At 43.1% G+C, this 15,118-nt stretch overlaps 1 protein-coding gene and 1 non-coding gene across 5 annotated transcripts in view; both read right to left on the minus strand.

Moving 5' to 3' along the window:
* Positions 1 to 323: 323 nt before the first annotated feature.
* Positions 324 to 15,118, minus strand: part of SRSF11 (serine and arginine rich splicing factor 11) — a 36,083-nt gene continuing 21,288 nt past the window's right edge. For 3 of the 4 annotated variants that reach the window (XM_074221198.1, XM_074221199.1, XM_074221200.1), the window contains 9 exons: positions 11,755 to 11,847; positions 10,920 to 10,969; positions 9,491 to 9,618; positions 7,681 to 7,762; positions 5,340 to 5,471; positions 4,933 to 5,022; positions 1,973 to 2,068; positions 1,705 to 1,840; positions 324 to 1,601 (listed from right to left, as the gene is read on the minus strand). In XM_074221198.1, the coding sequence (XP_074077299.1) occupies positions 1,404 to 1,601; positions 1,705 to 1,840; positions 1,973 to 2,068; positions 4,933 to 5,022; positions 5,340 to 5,471; positions 7,681 to 7,762; positions 9,491 to 9,618; positions 10,920 to 10,969; positions 11,755 to 11,847 (1,005 nt within the window). In that variant the 3' untranslated portion in view covers positions 324 to 1,403. The remainder of the gene's footprint in view (positions 1,602 to 1,704; positions 1,841 to 1,972; positions 2,069 to 4,932; positions 5,023 to 5,339; positions 5,472 to 7,680; positions 7,763 to 9,490; positions 9,619 to 10,919; positions 10,970 to 11,754; positions 11,848 to 15,118) is intronic. The other variant, XM_074221201.1, reaches the window with a different exon arrangement.
* Positions 11,255 to 11,357, minus strand: LOC141515680 (U6 spliceosomal RNA). The gene has a single exon (XR_012476438.1). It is a non-coding gene; the product is annotated as a U6 spliceosomal RNA (small nuclear RNA).

Consider the following 15,118-nt stretch of genomic DNA (forward strand, 5'->3'; position numbering starts at 1 on the left):
CTTCTTTAAAAAGCTAATGTTTTCAATATATATTGTACAGGCAAAATTCCTTTTTTTAAAAAAAGGTCACATTCTCGACTAAAAATGCTTTTGTACAGGTGCCTTTTTAGCACAGGCAGTTCACAATTTTAGATTCTGACTTGGTTAAAAATTCAAAGCCCCAGGTCTTTTCTGATTCCCTTGCCACCCATCTGAACAAAACAAGGCCACTTCAGAATTGTGCACACCCAAGAGGCGGTGCTAGTGGGCCCTCCCACGGGGCCAGGTGAGGGGCTCACAGGGAGGGTAAAGAAGCACAATCAGAGCCGTCCAGGAAGGTGAGCTTCAGTTTGAGGGTTTTATTATCAAAGTCTTGTAAAACAATTTCAGAAACTGTACATGAACATGGCACAGACTGTACGGAGGTCGCCTACTTCTGGTTGGACCGGCACGGAAGGAAAAGCTCTGAAACTGGCTACTAAGAAAACAGCTTGCCTACTACGCAGCTATCCTGGGGTCACTGTGTGTGGGAGATGACTACTGCAGGGACAGTCAACACCAATTTATTAGTTTATACAACTTGAGATCAAAGAAAAAGGACATTATCAAGGAGAGACTTGTTAAAAGCATACAAATGTCAATTAAAAATGCACCACTTCCCCCCCCAACATTTGAGTTTCAAACAGTAAGAACCAAAAGAAAAAACAAAACAAAAACTGTACAACAGTATCAATGAAAAGCGGTACAAGCTAAGTTTCAAAAATGGGCACTGATAAATTAATAGGACAAGAAATCTCAACTCCCAATGTAGATGTTAAGGACAATGTAGAGCTCCATTTCAAAATACACTATTTGCTACCAGAGGTTATACTTTTTTTTCTGGGGGGGGGGGGGGGGGGTAGAAGGTAGAAACAAAAAAAAGCCTAATTGTAAAAAACAAACAAAAAAATACTCTAGTGCATCGTTAACCTTTGAAAGCCAAGCCCAAGGCTGAGGCAAGCTCCGCCAGGAGGCTCCAGGGAGAGTGGTGTGACGCTGCTGCCTCGCTCTACCATCTGCAGACTCGAGAGACACTGAGGATATTCCTGCCACAATGAACATGCAATCGGTGCATTCCCTCTAGGACTGTAAGGAATCAAACTCTAGAAATCGTCTACGTGAGCTTATTTAATAAAGGAGATCACACAACAGCCAGTCCATGCCTGCTGGAGGTGCATGCAGCCGGTCACGCGGGGGCCCACCAGCAGCCCCAGCACTCCCCTGGTGGGGAGGCCCAGGGCGCCCGGCCATGAACAACAACCATTGACAGCTCAGAACTAGATACATCTAGGTTTGGGGTAACAAACGGGCAGACAGAAGCCCCATGGGGAATGTCACGGAGGCATGTCCGTGGCTGGCCGGCCAGGTAGGCGGGCACGGACCCCTCAGTCGCTCATGTCCATGTCCTCCTCGTGGTGGTCGTCTCCATTCACCTTGGACTCTCTCAGGGAATCCCCACTGCCCTTCTCCACAGATGGCTCCTGCGCCTTGGGAGATCCCGCCGGTGGTGCCTTCTTGTCCTCCTTCTTCTCCTTCTCGCTGTCGTAGCCCTGTTCTTCTTCGTCGTAATCTCTCGTCACCTGCTTTGCCGACAAGAACAAGCCAAGTCAGACTCTGCCTTGTCAAGTGTGTGCACACTGCACCCCACCTCCTCCCATGCCCGAGTCACCCAGGCCCTAGACATACTTTGACATCTTTGTCGCTCTCCGATTTTCTTTCCCGTTCTTTTTCCTTATCTTTGCTCTTCTTCTTCTTGCTGGTGGACCGCTCTCGTTCATCCCGCCTCTCTTTGTCCTTATCTTTTTTCTTCTCTTTTTTATGTCTAGGATAATGGGTAATATGGGGAAGATGAGACCTGCTCAAAGCTGTGGGTCAGGCTTTACCCCCAACCCCAGCCCTGGGGGTCATCAGACTAGATCACAAAGTCCCCAAAGAAAATCCAGGGGTCACTCACCTTCGGGGCGAGGGGGACCGGGACAGTTTTCGCTTTGGAGAGCGGGGCTTTTTGGGTGATCTCGTCCCACTCCGGCTCCTTCTGCGCCGTCTCTCCCTGCAAGGACAAAAGGGCAGGGTCTTTTTTCAGAAGTGATACACAAAGCACATCTGACTGACCCTAGGAGCACTTCGTTCTCCTGCTGTTCCCAGAACTGAATCATGCTGGGAGCCATGACCAACCACTGGCAGCATTTGAATACTGCCCCTCTTTCCTTCATTGAGCTGATGAAGCTGACTCCACAGCACAGCAGCATCACTCAGAATCAAATAGTTACCAAGCAGTGGCGCTCCTTTAAGAAAACAAAAAAAAAAGCTCCTAAAATACCCAGAGCTCCCTGTTTACACACCAGGGGCCAGGCCCAATGGCTTTATAATTCTTTAATCTGCTCCTTAGTGGCGCCCCATCTCATAGGAGCTCTTATTATCCTCATTTTACATGTGAGGAAACTAAGGCAACAACATCAACTGGGTCATTTGTCTGAATTCACCTCACGAGGCTACAGAGAATCCTTTACAAATAAAATTTATTTAAAGGAGCCTTTGTGTTTAAAGCTATAATGTGAAGCAGCTGGAAGGCAGCTCTTATTGTTCAAGTACTATTGAGTTCATTTGAAGACTGAAAAAAGCCTTCCGAGAACTGAATCCATTTTCAAATCCAACAAGACCCGATGGCCAGAATCCAACTCCTTCTGGATCTTTCACTAGACAAGCAATGTCAAAGGAGGACTTGGGGGGGGGGGGGGGCGCTGATGGACTCTAGCCCATGGCTTGAGCCACAACCCTTCTCTTTAGGGGCAATGATCACGTAGCCTCCTCTTGAGGTCACAGGCACAAGCACGGCCTCCCACCACCACTGTTGCTACTTCTCTTTGTAGCGAATTATTAACACCTCCGTAGGAATTGCAGGTTAAGGTGAAATCAGGGAAAACCCAAGTTTTCAGGCTGTTTTTTTTTTTGCTACCTATAAGAACTTGGGTGAATCACAACAACCTAAGTCTTTATCATCTGTAAAATGGGGAATGTTGGACTTTGCTGGTTTCTATCTGAACAAATCATTTCTCAAATGCATCTTTTTCTCTCATGTGTAACATCAGTATTTTCTGTAAAATTTTCTACTTGATTTTACAAATCCTGGATTTACCAAGTCAGGACTAGGGTGTTTTAGTGTGAATACTGTCAAATGGCAGTCAGCAGGGCAGTGGGATACACAAAGACAAAAAGGCTACCATGCCTAATGGAAGGGCCCGTCAGGGGCAGACCCAAAGCAAGCCACCTGAGGTGTGGCCAAAATGTCCAGCTAGCAGATGGAAGCAGGGGTGGGGGGAGAGAGCCAAACTCTCTGGGCACTAAAGTTGTCTTCCTTTGTTCACCAGCTGCTCACTCATTCTGGGCTTTTCTGGGTCTCCTCTCTACCAAATCCTCAGCCATGGGCCATGGGTGGGTTCTATGTAGTGCTCCCCCCCCCCCACACCCCGCAGCTCTAGGCCCTCGTTCTGCGCCCCATCCAACATGGAGGCTCATCCTTCCACCACTGTCTCTTCTTACACACAGCCCTCAGGCCAGTTCAGGCATCATCCCCTCCTTATACTTCTTGGCATCGGTCTCCTTTTTTACAGGTGTTCACCTTTCAACCCACTGTCTGCACAGCTGCTATTTTGACTCTGAGACTTCTCTGCTCAAGAAGCTTCAGTGGCTCACTGTTACCCAGGATCAAGTGCCAGCTCTGTTGGTCTTCAAAGGACACATCTGATCTCTCCACCTCTTATACGACTGCCCAGAGGCGCTGCTTTTGGATTCTTCATCTGATAATACTCTTCCCTCTCTCCACCTTCAGGGTCAATACATTTGCGCCTAATACAAAGCTTGGCCCCTCAACCTGAGTAAGGAAGATTGTGATTCTATCAGAGAGGGGGTTCCGCACAACTCTTTCAAAGGACAGCTTCTCTCCCAAACTTGAGAGCCACATTTCCACCTGACAGTTTCCTCTAGTTTCTTCTCTTCAATCCACACTTGGCCCCAAAGTGTGACCAGGCTTCCCTGTCGCTGGTTGGTCAAAGTGACCACTTCCACAATCTATCGCACGCCAGACACATGGGTTTCCTGCTCTGGCCTGAATCCTCCTATTCACATTGAACTGTCCTTGCCTCGCACCTGGACTTGGCATAGGACCAAAAAGCAGGCACCAGCAGGTGCCACCCCCCCCTTACCCCACCCTGTTTACAAAGGCATGGAGGGGAGAGGGAATCATCTGTAACCAGCTGAGCCACAGGTGTTGGGCAGGACACAAGGAGCTTCCAACCATGGACAACCCCGGCCTGTGGAGGGTGGAGACAGCAGCTTTGTTAGCCACAAGGGGCTTGTGAGGTGGAGGTCAGGGTGCAACTGAAGAAGTCAGATGGGGCCAGCAGAGTGACCAGTGTCAGGAGTCATCCAAGGGGTGAGGGCAGCCACTGGGCCACTACAAGGGCATCCCGGGGAGCCAGAATGGACAGATCCAAGGGACAGGCCAAGGTGCTCCTGAATCAATGACCACATTAAGCCGAGGGGTGGATTTCTAGGTCAAGAGGAGTTGCTTCAACATGTAGAATGCTGACATTTTACAGATGGAGAAATAGGCCCGGTGAGGTCAAGAGCCCTGGCTCAAGGTGACACAAGCCAGCTGATCCTAGGGTCAGAGCTCATACTCATCAGGCCAGGCCCCCAGGCCCCCAGCCACAAGGAGGGAAGGCCAGGAGCACAGGTTGGAGACAAGGTTAAGACGACAACCCTCTTCAAAATCCAGAGAATGGCATGCTCCTCTTTCTCCAAATCCTTGTTATGGGGTCCTGATTTAGCCATGCATGCTTTCAAGAAATTACCCTTCAGGGTAGGGGGCAAATGAGACACTGGGAGATGATCCCCACCCATCATTCAACTCACCGGCTAGTGCTCCGTGACCGCCTTGCTGTGCTGTAGCTTTTGGGAGGCGTTTTAGAACGCTTTTTTTCTTTTTCTTCTTTCTTTTTATCTCTAAAACATGGAGTGGAAAAAAAAAGATTTTTAAAATGTCCAATCTAGCATGCAAATCCCCCTTTATGCGTGTCACCTAAGGCATAATGTCTTCAACCTGGCAAATATATTTCAGATGAAAAGTGTGAAAACTAGGAAAGCACCATGAGATGCTATGGAGGAAGAGGATCCATTCTAATGCTCTGCATAATGTGCAATGAACGACCAAGCTGGATTGGGCGGATCCGTGTTTGATCTCTGCCCTCTCCCTCGAACGTAAGAGCCAACCTAGAGCTGGGCACAGGGACCTCAAGGCATGCATGCCACCAGTATCATACCTGGTTTTTGACGTGCTTCTCGATCTTCGGCCCCGCTCTCTAGAATGAGATCTTCTCCGCCGTGGGCTCTTGGATCGCCGCCTACTTCGTGACTTAGAATGTGATCTCCTTCTGGATCGGCTTCTTGATCGTCTAACAGGGAATAAGCTACAAGGTTACTTTTGAGAAAAGGAAACCACCCTGCAACAATCAAAGTATCAACATTAAAACAAAGAATAGAAATTTCAGAACATGCACAGTAAGAGATTATATGGGAGCTGTTATGTCAGAAAATTCTACCTTCTCTTCAATGAGGACAACTCTAGTACTTGGGTTAGCTAAGACAGGGAGTCTTTTTTGTTTGTTTGTTTTTTTAGGTTTTTGGAAGGCAAGGGTTAGCTTGCCCAAGGCCACACAGCTAGGTCATTATTAAGTGTCTGAGACTGGATTTGAACCCAGGTACTCCTGACTCCAAGGCCGGTGCTTTATCCACTACGCCACCTAGACTCCCTTAAGACAGGGAGTCTTCAAAGGCGTGGTGCCTTTTTTAAAACTAAGAGTCCTGGTGGGCAGCTAGGTGGCACAGTAGATAGAGCACCAGTCCTGGAACAAGGCCTTGAGTTCAAATCTAGCCTCAGACAATAACTACCTAGCTGTGCGACCGTGGGCAAGTCACTTAACCTCACTGCCCTGCCAAAAACAAACAACAACAAAACTAGGAGTCCTTAATGGTTTAAAAGTTCTAATTCCCTTATTCTAGACATCCTGGAGAGAATAGATGTGGACGCTGGTACAACATGACAAGATGACTTTCCAGTGCCATCCATCACACCACAGGGATGTCCTTCACAAATGTCCAACAAATGACTCCGCAGCCTCCATTATTCCCCCATTCCTGAAGCAAGAGATTCTGCAGGTGGAGAACCCCCCCGAACCTGTGTCTGGCCTTCTCCGGGTGAAGCTGGTCTGGGAGCAGTGTGGCCTTTAGGTGTAAAGTCCATGGAAGGAGGGAGGGCAGGGCTTGGGCTGCCTATTAGTGGAGCCTAAAAGCTAGAGAGCTATTTGACTATGGGATAAAGTCCAGTACAACTTATTTTTATTAATTTTTATTAATTTTTTTACCTCAACTGTCATCTAACTAGGCTGTTCCCACTTCAATGTTTACATTTTTGAATTCTTTTGTGTTTGAAACAGTAATGACCTGTTTAGATCTAGTCTGTCAAAATTCTAGAATCCGTGAGTAAAGAGTTTAAGAACACCTGAGAAATCAAAAGAATTAAATAAAGCACTTCATCAATAAAAGGTCATAGTAAACTAATCTTTCTTTAACAATCAGGTTACTAAAACAGTAAATGAAGAAAATTCTAGAGATTGTTGAAGAGCAAACAGAGATAGTGGGGACAATCTCTGGGATCAATTGTTATTAACTCTTCATTCTCCACTTATAAGGTGCTTGATCTAAGTCTTAAAGGAAACCAGGGATTCCAAAAGGAAGTAAAACAGTGATTGCTCCAGAGTTGGCTGGTGGGTTTGATCAGGGAGCAGGGAAGAGAACAAGGCTGGCCCAATGACAATTGGTATAAATGAAGATGAAGAATCAAGGGTCACACATGTGGTGGAATGATAAAGGACTTGGCAGCGTCAGCTGTAACAAGACTAGATAAGGCAGGACTGTGAAGAATTGCAATTACCAAAGAGAAGTCGAAATGTTGGCAAGGGCGGTGGAGGTGCAATGGTTATGGTTATAGCATTTTGATGTTGGTGGAGACCATGGGGTGCAGTGGGCAGGGAAACCAGGCAAGGAGGTGAAAAGGGACAGCTTGTATGGCTTAGCGGATAGAGCATTGGGCCTGGTATCAGGGAAATCTGAGTTCAAATTTGGCCTCAGACAACTAATGGATATGTGATGGGGGGGGGGGGGGGGGGGCCCGGAAACCACTTAAGCTCTATTTGATTTAATCTACTGGAGAAAAAAAACAGAAAAATGCTCTAGTTATCTTTCCCAAAAAAGCTCCATGGGCCAGTACAGTCCATAGAGTCACTGAAGAACAACAAAGCTAATCAAGATTGTGGTGTGTCTGATGATCAAAGGGGAAGGAATAGAGGTAAATGCATTTGGTTTCACACATACTCAATTGAACACTTATGGCAGGCAGCTCAAGGGCTGAGGTACTAGCTAGACTGGCAGCGCATTCATGCTCTGAATAAACAGCATCTTCTTATGGTCACTTTAGTCAGCATCCTGCCTCCGTTACTCTTCTGGTCAAAATGTACAAATGCCCAGCAAACTATTCAAAAAGGGGACGGTTCAACACAGAAAACAATACATGGACAAATGCAAATAGCTGGATAGTGGTCTAACCTATGCCTGGAAGATGAAGGAGTCCTCCTCCTCCTGGATCGTGACCTTGATCTCGAATGCCTCCGTTTTTCTTCTTTCTTATCTGGAAACAAAAAAGGGGAAAAAAGTTTCTGATTTACAAGTATTATGATGCATCTTAGAAAAGTTCCTCAGCTTTTCAGAGCTTAGAAACCATTCTCATTTTTCTAAGTTCTCCATCTCCTCTCACTGGCACCTAACAGCCTCTCTCAGAAACATGTTTCTCATCATGTATCTCTCAGATCACTTTCCTCTTGATAAAAGAGAATCTTAGTAATGAGCACTGAGTTCAGGGTCAAGGATCACTTTATGAAATTGGCCATTTAAGTGAAAAATTCTACTACCACTGAACTAACAGATTTCAAGGAATTCTCTCTTACAATGCTCCTCACCTCAGAACTAAAGTGATCTTTTTCTCCTTTTACAGCCTTTCTTCTAGGAAGGGCTCCCTTCTCAAAGACAGTAAAAAAAGACTTTGCCTCCCTATTTCCTTTTTTCCAATTCCAAATGGCTTCTAGGGAGGCTGAATTTTATCTTAATTCAATGAATAATTCTAAGGCAGATATCCAATGTGTTGAATGTTTTCCAGAAGCTTAATATTCATGTAGAGCCCCGGGGGCTGGAATCCCAGAGACATGTTGCTCACACCCTTCTAGGGGGTCTGTTTTACCATTAAAATGAGAAGAATCCACAAGAAAACTTGAAGGATCCTTCCAAACTTTTTTGATTGTCCCAGTTCTGTATCTGAAATACAGTCCTGCTTACCCAAGTTATGGCTTCAAGCCAAGTGTCTTTCCTTCCAGTCTTAGCCTATATGTCAAAGGTTGCTACTGACCTTTTTCACTTTTCAATAAGTTACCATTGTGCAAAGCCTGGTTTTATCCTGCATAATAGTCCAAAGTAACAACAATGATAATTCTTCATAAAATATTTCAGATGATTGCTTCTCAGTAATGCTCAACAGCTATCTACTCTTTTCTCAAATAAAGTCAAGACTATAAATGTCTCATACATCTGAAAGGACAAATTCAAAACATCTAATTTCTACTATTTGTTAATTTACATTATATTAAAATAGTTTCAAATTTGCAATCAGAATGTTCTCTGCCAGACACTTTGACTTGCTCAGTCATATAGCTAAGTGTCTGAAGAGAAACTTGAATTCAGAAAATGGAATACAGCACCACCTAGCTGTCCCAAACAAAATACTCCTGTTTAAAATTCACCCCAACTGATGCTGAGCGAAGGGAGCAGAACCAAGAGAACATTGCTCACATTTAACATTGTGAGTTGATCAACCTTGATGGAAGCAGCTGCTTTCAGCAGTTCAGAGGACTGGGATAAATCTATTTGACTAAGGACAGTGATGTTCCCATTTCAGAAGAAGAAAAACAAACAAAAAACCTCCACAGAATCTGAATGAATACTACATTCACTTCCTAAAAATTCCTCTTATACCTTTCTTTCCTATCTCATGGTTTTCATTTCCTTTAGTCCTGGTTCACCCATACCAAGAATGGCGAATCTGTAAACATGTTAAAGGCAAATGTGTATGTACAATGCTCACTGCTTGCTGCTGGGGTGGGGGAAGAAATTATATAACAAAAATAATACATATGCATGTGGATGAATGTTGAAAACCTTTCATAACATGTAATTAGAAAAAATGAAGTATGCATCCAAGTCAACTCCACTGATATCATGAAGAGAGACAGTATACTTTTCTATTTCTGGCATGGTCTCCCCCCCCCCCCCCCAACAATCACAAACATGGGGAAGAATCCGGATTTACCTGGCTCTATGGCAGCAGAAATCAGCGACTGTGCTTCTCTGACTCTTTTCATCGCCTCCTCTATTTCTTTACTAGAGGTGTCTGATTTTAAACTTGGTGAAACAAGACCTGCAGCTACATGGTTCAGCCTGAAATCAGAGGGAAGTCCTAGTGAGCATTTTAAAAATAAAATTTAGATCAGCTTTTTATATTTTAAAAATTCAGCCATCCTCTAACTAAGAACAGACAAAACCACAACAATGCCTTCTTGGGAATCCCAGAGACCTGAGAAGGACCTCACCAACCTTGGCCCTCATCTCACCCAGGAACTTCAGACCCTATTTAAGGCAGGGGTCAGCTCAAACAGCTCATCTCTCACCTGGCTGCACTACCCATTATGCCCCTCCCCATAGTCAAGCTTCCTTTAGAGTGTTGTCTGACCCATTTGATTGGAAGTTTCTTGAGGGCAGATACTCTTCTTTCAGCGGTATTTGTAACCCCAGAGCTTTAAAGCCCAGTGCCTGTCACAAGTGGTTACTTAATATTTACTGACTACTGAGTGTACTGATTGTGTAAACTCATTTGGGGTTCACTGAGAAATGATTAAAGCTCAAAGATTTTCATGTTGATGATAGGCTGGCTCAAGCTATCATGAAACCCCGGGAGAGAATGCAGGTATGCAAGTGTCTGAAAAGGAATTAAAGAATACTGATCCACAAATAGATGGAGCCGTCTGATACTACCCAAAGACTTCTATGGGCCCTTGATGAATGCTACTTCTGAAGAAATTTCCTTATGGATAGAGATAGGTTCAGGATTACATTCTGAAAACAAGACTTCATAACCTTCTGGACCCTGACTGTCTAGGCTAGCCAGTCCTCTTCCCAAGGTTGCACTGTCCCTCAGTTAATATACACTTAGTGGAATTAGATACTAAATAGACATTTCTGGAGTTTAGAAAAATCCATTGGAAATAAGCTCTCAATGCCATTTCACACGTGGGCCAAAGTACAATGACATAAAATGATGGCAGTCTCAATTATCAATCATGTCATGAAACGTAACCTAAGAACTCTGGTAAATGCCAAATACAATTGCCTCAGCATACTTTCAACCACATCTGGATTTCTGAAGGCCATGGCAGTGGAAGGCTATGCCAAACAACTCACTGGATAATGCTAATCCTAAAGTCCATATGACAGGTAAATAATTTTATCTTGTTCAAGGATAATTTGGTTACCAGGTGACTGGGTGAAACTTATGGAATCAATTAAAATACACAGAGAATTGTCAAGTGAGAATTCACACAGGTCAAATTAGGAAATGTTACCATTTCAGTAAAAATAAACATCCAGTTAACTTGCTACATAAAGCACCCAAAAAAGAATCATGCCCTAAACATTCATATTCCTCATCTGTAACACTTTGATTTGTATGATAAAAAACTTACTTGGGATCCACAGTACTCATTAGCTTCAGTAACTGATCTGCTGCAAGAGACTGTAAAAAGAGAAACACATTTAAAAAAGAGAACCTTCCACCTGGCCCATTATTGTAGATTCATCCCTTGATGGCACTACAGTAATTTACAATACCCTGGGAGTCTGTGGATGTGACAAGGTGACCACACCACCCTAGAATACTGCTCTGACTTGATGTATGGCCTCTTAAGGGGTGGGGAACATGGACAAAAGGATAAGACTTTTATACATTTTAAAATGTCAAAAAACTTGAAAGTTCATTAGCTAATGTTGGATAATATTCCATAAACCTAGGAATGATCTTATAAAATAACTTCATGAATTTGCGTGCCATCCTTGCACAGGGGCCAAGCTAATCTTCTCTGTATCGTTCCAATTTTAAGTATTTGTGCTGCTGAAGCGAGCACAATAACTCACCAAATTATCTGCATCCCCTGGCCCCCATCTCAAAGAGTAATTTGTTAAAAAGGAAAGAATACATCCAAACAGACTTACATGAATAAGACATAAGCCATCCTTCAAAACAGTCAATGTGTATGCTAATTTCTGTGACTAGCCCAAATTACTGATATATAGACTACTTGTCCAAATTAATAAACAACTGCAATCCTGAGGTGGAAACACTGATAACCCCAAATACCATTTGGGCCTCAATAGTAAGTTTACATCAAGAAAATAGTTATCATCATACCAAGAGAACAAGACAGGACTATAATTCTTTACATAGGTAGCAGTTATCATAGGCATAGGAATGCAGCCTTCAAGATTGAAGTATGGTAAGTCAGGAAAAAAGGAACACACTACCTGAGAGTTCAAGTTTGCTCCAGGAAGCCCAAGAGCAGCAAGGGCAGGGTCCAGAGCAGGGGCCCCCAAAGCAGCCAGAGGAACAGCACCAATCTGTGGAGAAGAAAAGGAAGGCATCTAGAGTCCTAAAAACACACCCAAGCAAACAGGCACAAACAGACAAGTCTCAGCACAAGAAGGCTGTCATTGAAGACAGAGCAAGGTGAACAATCAGGTACTCAAAACCAGTGGTTTCGAATCCATTACTGGAGGTTATTTGTACTCAATGCTAAAAAATTTTAAAATAGAGATTATGCAGCAAAAAAAAAAAAGAGGTTAAGTTCTTATCAGTAAACTCTTTTTTTTTTTTTGCAAGGCAAATGGGGTTAAGTGGCTTGCCCAAGGCCACACAGCTAGGTAATTATTAAGTGTCTGAGACTGGATTTGAACCCAGGTACTCCTGAGTCCAGGGCTGGTGCTTTATCAACTACTTCATTTTTTGACAAGCCACTTACATTCCTCTGACCAAAGTTCTTTTCAGGATCCTAGCCAGCTCTAAAGTTGCCTAATTCTTGTCCTTTGGGGGGAAAAAAACCCTCAAACCCAGGGCCTGCCAACGCATCAAATGCTTCAAACAGGGAAAGATTGGTATTTTCTCTTCCTATAAGCACAGGCAAGTACAACTCTCATTATTGGTAATTTGTTAGAGAGCAGTTGCATTTCTTACATTTAGCATAAGTAAATCCTACAGACTGGAAACAGGACTCTGTAATTGCTATATGCTTGAAATACACAATTTATGGTTGTTTTCTTGGTTTGCCATAGTATATCCCAAAAGATGACTAAAATTTCTTCTGATCTCTTAGTTCATTTGTTCAACCCCATTTTCCCTTGAAAAAACATGGTATTATATTGAGCTGGCCTCAGGTTCTAAAGATCTGGGTGCAAGTCCTGCTTCTGATAGATACAAAGCTGGGGGACTGAGGCCAACAACTTGCTTCACTGGTGTAGCACAGCCCCAGCGATAGCCTTTTGCAAAGGAACCCCTGGATTAATGTTTGCCAAAGCCCAGGTGGAGATGTAACATCCACTGCAAAGGACACAATTATGCAATGGTCTCTGAAGGCAGAAACATCAGGCTGGTGGGTAGGCAGATCACTCTGGGGCAGTTACCTGCTTTGCTAGAGTGCATTTGCTCAAGTGAATTTCCTACAGTCTCTCCCTGCCTCTCAGCACAGGTTATTTTCTGTGACTTGAAAACAATTTTGTGTTACTATGATCTCTAATCAAAACACATTGACTTTATTTCAAAATGTATCTAATATTTTACTTAAAGCCCCCCATTTCTACTTCTGAAAAGTATCTTTCTTCTTTAGCTTAACAGCTACTCAGAGGTCCAGTGCCTTTTGGACATCTTCGTTGTTAACATCTTCTGCCCCCCCCCCCAATCAACCCAAATTTGCCTTCTCCTCCCTTCTATCCCTTCCTCATCCCAACTGAAAAAGAACGAACTACTTGCAACAAATGTCAACAAACAAAACAAATTCTCACAATGGTCATATTTCGTGTGCGTGTGAATCTTGCACCATATCCACATCACCTCATCAGCTGAGTTGCACAGTCAGGTTTTCACTACATTAGTCCATATAAACCATTGGATGTTAATTCTCAATTCCTTTTTCTTCATTTTCTAACCCCCAACAATATTCTACTCATTACCCCCATTCATTTCTTTTTTGTTTGTTTGTTTTTGCAAGGCAATGGGTTAAACAACTTGCCCAAGGTCAAACAGCTAGGTAATTATTAAGTGTCTGAGGTCCGATTTGAACTCAGGTACTCCTTACTCCAAGGCCGGTGCTCTATCCACTGTGCCACCTAGCTGTTCCTCCTTACCACATTCAATGGAAATTCATCATTTCAATTTAATGTGATCACAAAGGTACAGACTGACTTCCTTGGGATCTATTGTGAACACTAGGCACTTTCAACCAAAATATAAAGGTTAAGTGTGTTGAATCACTTCTTGTTTCCAAGTTTCCTTTCACTGAAATAGTTTTGTTTTGAATGCTGAGTCAGCATTGATTTGTACAATTTCCTCATATGGTTGCTGACAGTATGAATTCTTCTTTAAAGAATATGTGTCAACAATTTTACATTTTGCAGAGGGAACGGAACTGTTAATTTCACTGGTTTGGGGAACTTCTAAGTGAAGAAATTTCTCTAAGTCAGGATATTCTCTGAAATGTAAAGGCTCAGAGACAGTTGCCTGGAGCACACAATACAAGTAAATGGGGGTCAGAGGTGGTAACCAAAGTTTTCCTGGCTTTAAGGTCAATGTGATGGGAATGTTCTCTGTGTCTAATTTTAGGTAGTAAAAACGGTCACATTTGAGCCCAATCTCCTATCTTTTGTTAAGAATTCTAGAGATAGTCAACACAGCTGTATGGGAGGTATCATATTTTTCTCTTCTCAATTTGCCTTCAACTTGCAAATTAAAGCCATGTCTCCATTGTGAATCTATTAGGGTCAAGAGTTAAGAAGTGGTTCGAGTTTCCACCTCCCCACAAAGACATCCTTCAATTCTCAGGCTTAGCAAACCTAATGGTTCCTCTTACTGGTTCTTTCTTGCTTATCCACTCTGTGCCATCACTGTACTTTTATAAACAGTTCTAGCATCTGCTGCTTTGAAGTCTAGTTTTAAAGTATGGCAATGCCACACTTCTTTCAATTATGTTTTCCTATTTTGCCTTATATTCTAAATGTTTCATCTTTGTGTGTGTGTGTGTGTGTGTGTGTTTTTGCTTTTCTTAAGGCAAAGGGCTAAAATGACTTCCCCAAGCTAAGTGAGTATTGAGTGTCTGAGGCCGGATTTGCACTCAAGGCCTCCTGACTTCACTGTGCCACATAGTTGCTCCCATCTCATCTTTTTTTGAGAACTACCAATAAAACCCTAAGTCTATAAACAAATTTAGGTAGTTTTGTGAATGCTAACAGTCTGACACTGAGTGATCCATCTTTTCTTGTTAACAAAGTCTCTCTCTTTTTTTTTGTCCTGAAAAGAAATTTCAGAGTTGTTGTTACAAAAAAAATCATGCATTGTGTCCAGGTAGGTAGATTTTCTGATAATTCATGCATCCCGCATTTATCTTGAATATAATGTCTTACCTTTTCTTAATTTTTGGTAATTCTAGACATAAATTGATGGTGATTTTTCTGGATTGATATATATTCTGCTAACTTTACCATCAAAGTTAAGTTTAGTCACCAATTCTCTGAAGTCATCTAAGTATTCCATTGTGCTAGCTGGAATGAATAACTTTTACATCTTACAACTTACAGTGCATATCACTCTGCTCTTTTGTGACTGAAACTATGTCAAAAAAAT

Source organism: Macrotis lagotis, chromosome 2 (genome assembly GCF_037893015.1).
Source record: "Macrotis lagotis isolate mMagLag1 chromosome 2, bilby.v1.9.chrom.fasta, whole genome shotgun sequence".
Classification (NCBI taxonomy): Eukaryota; Metazoa; Chordata; class Mammalia; order Peramelemorphia; family Peramelidae; genus Macrotis; species Macrotis lagotis.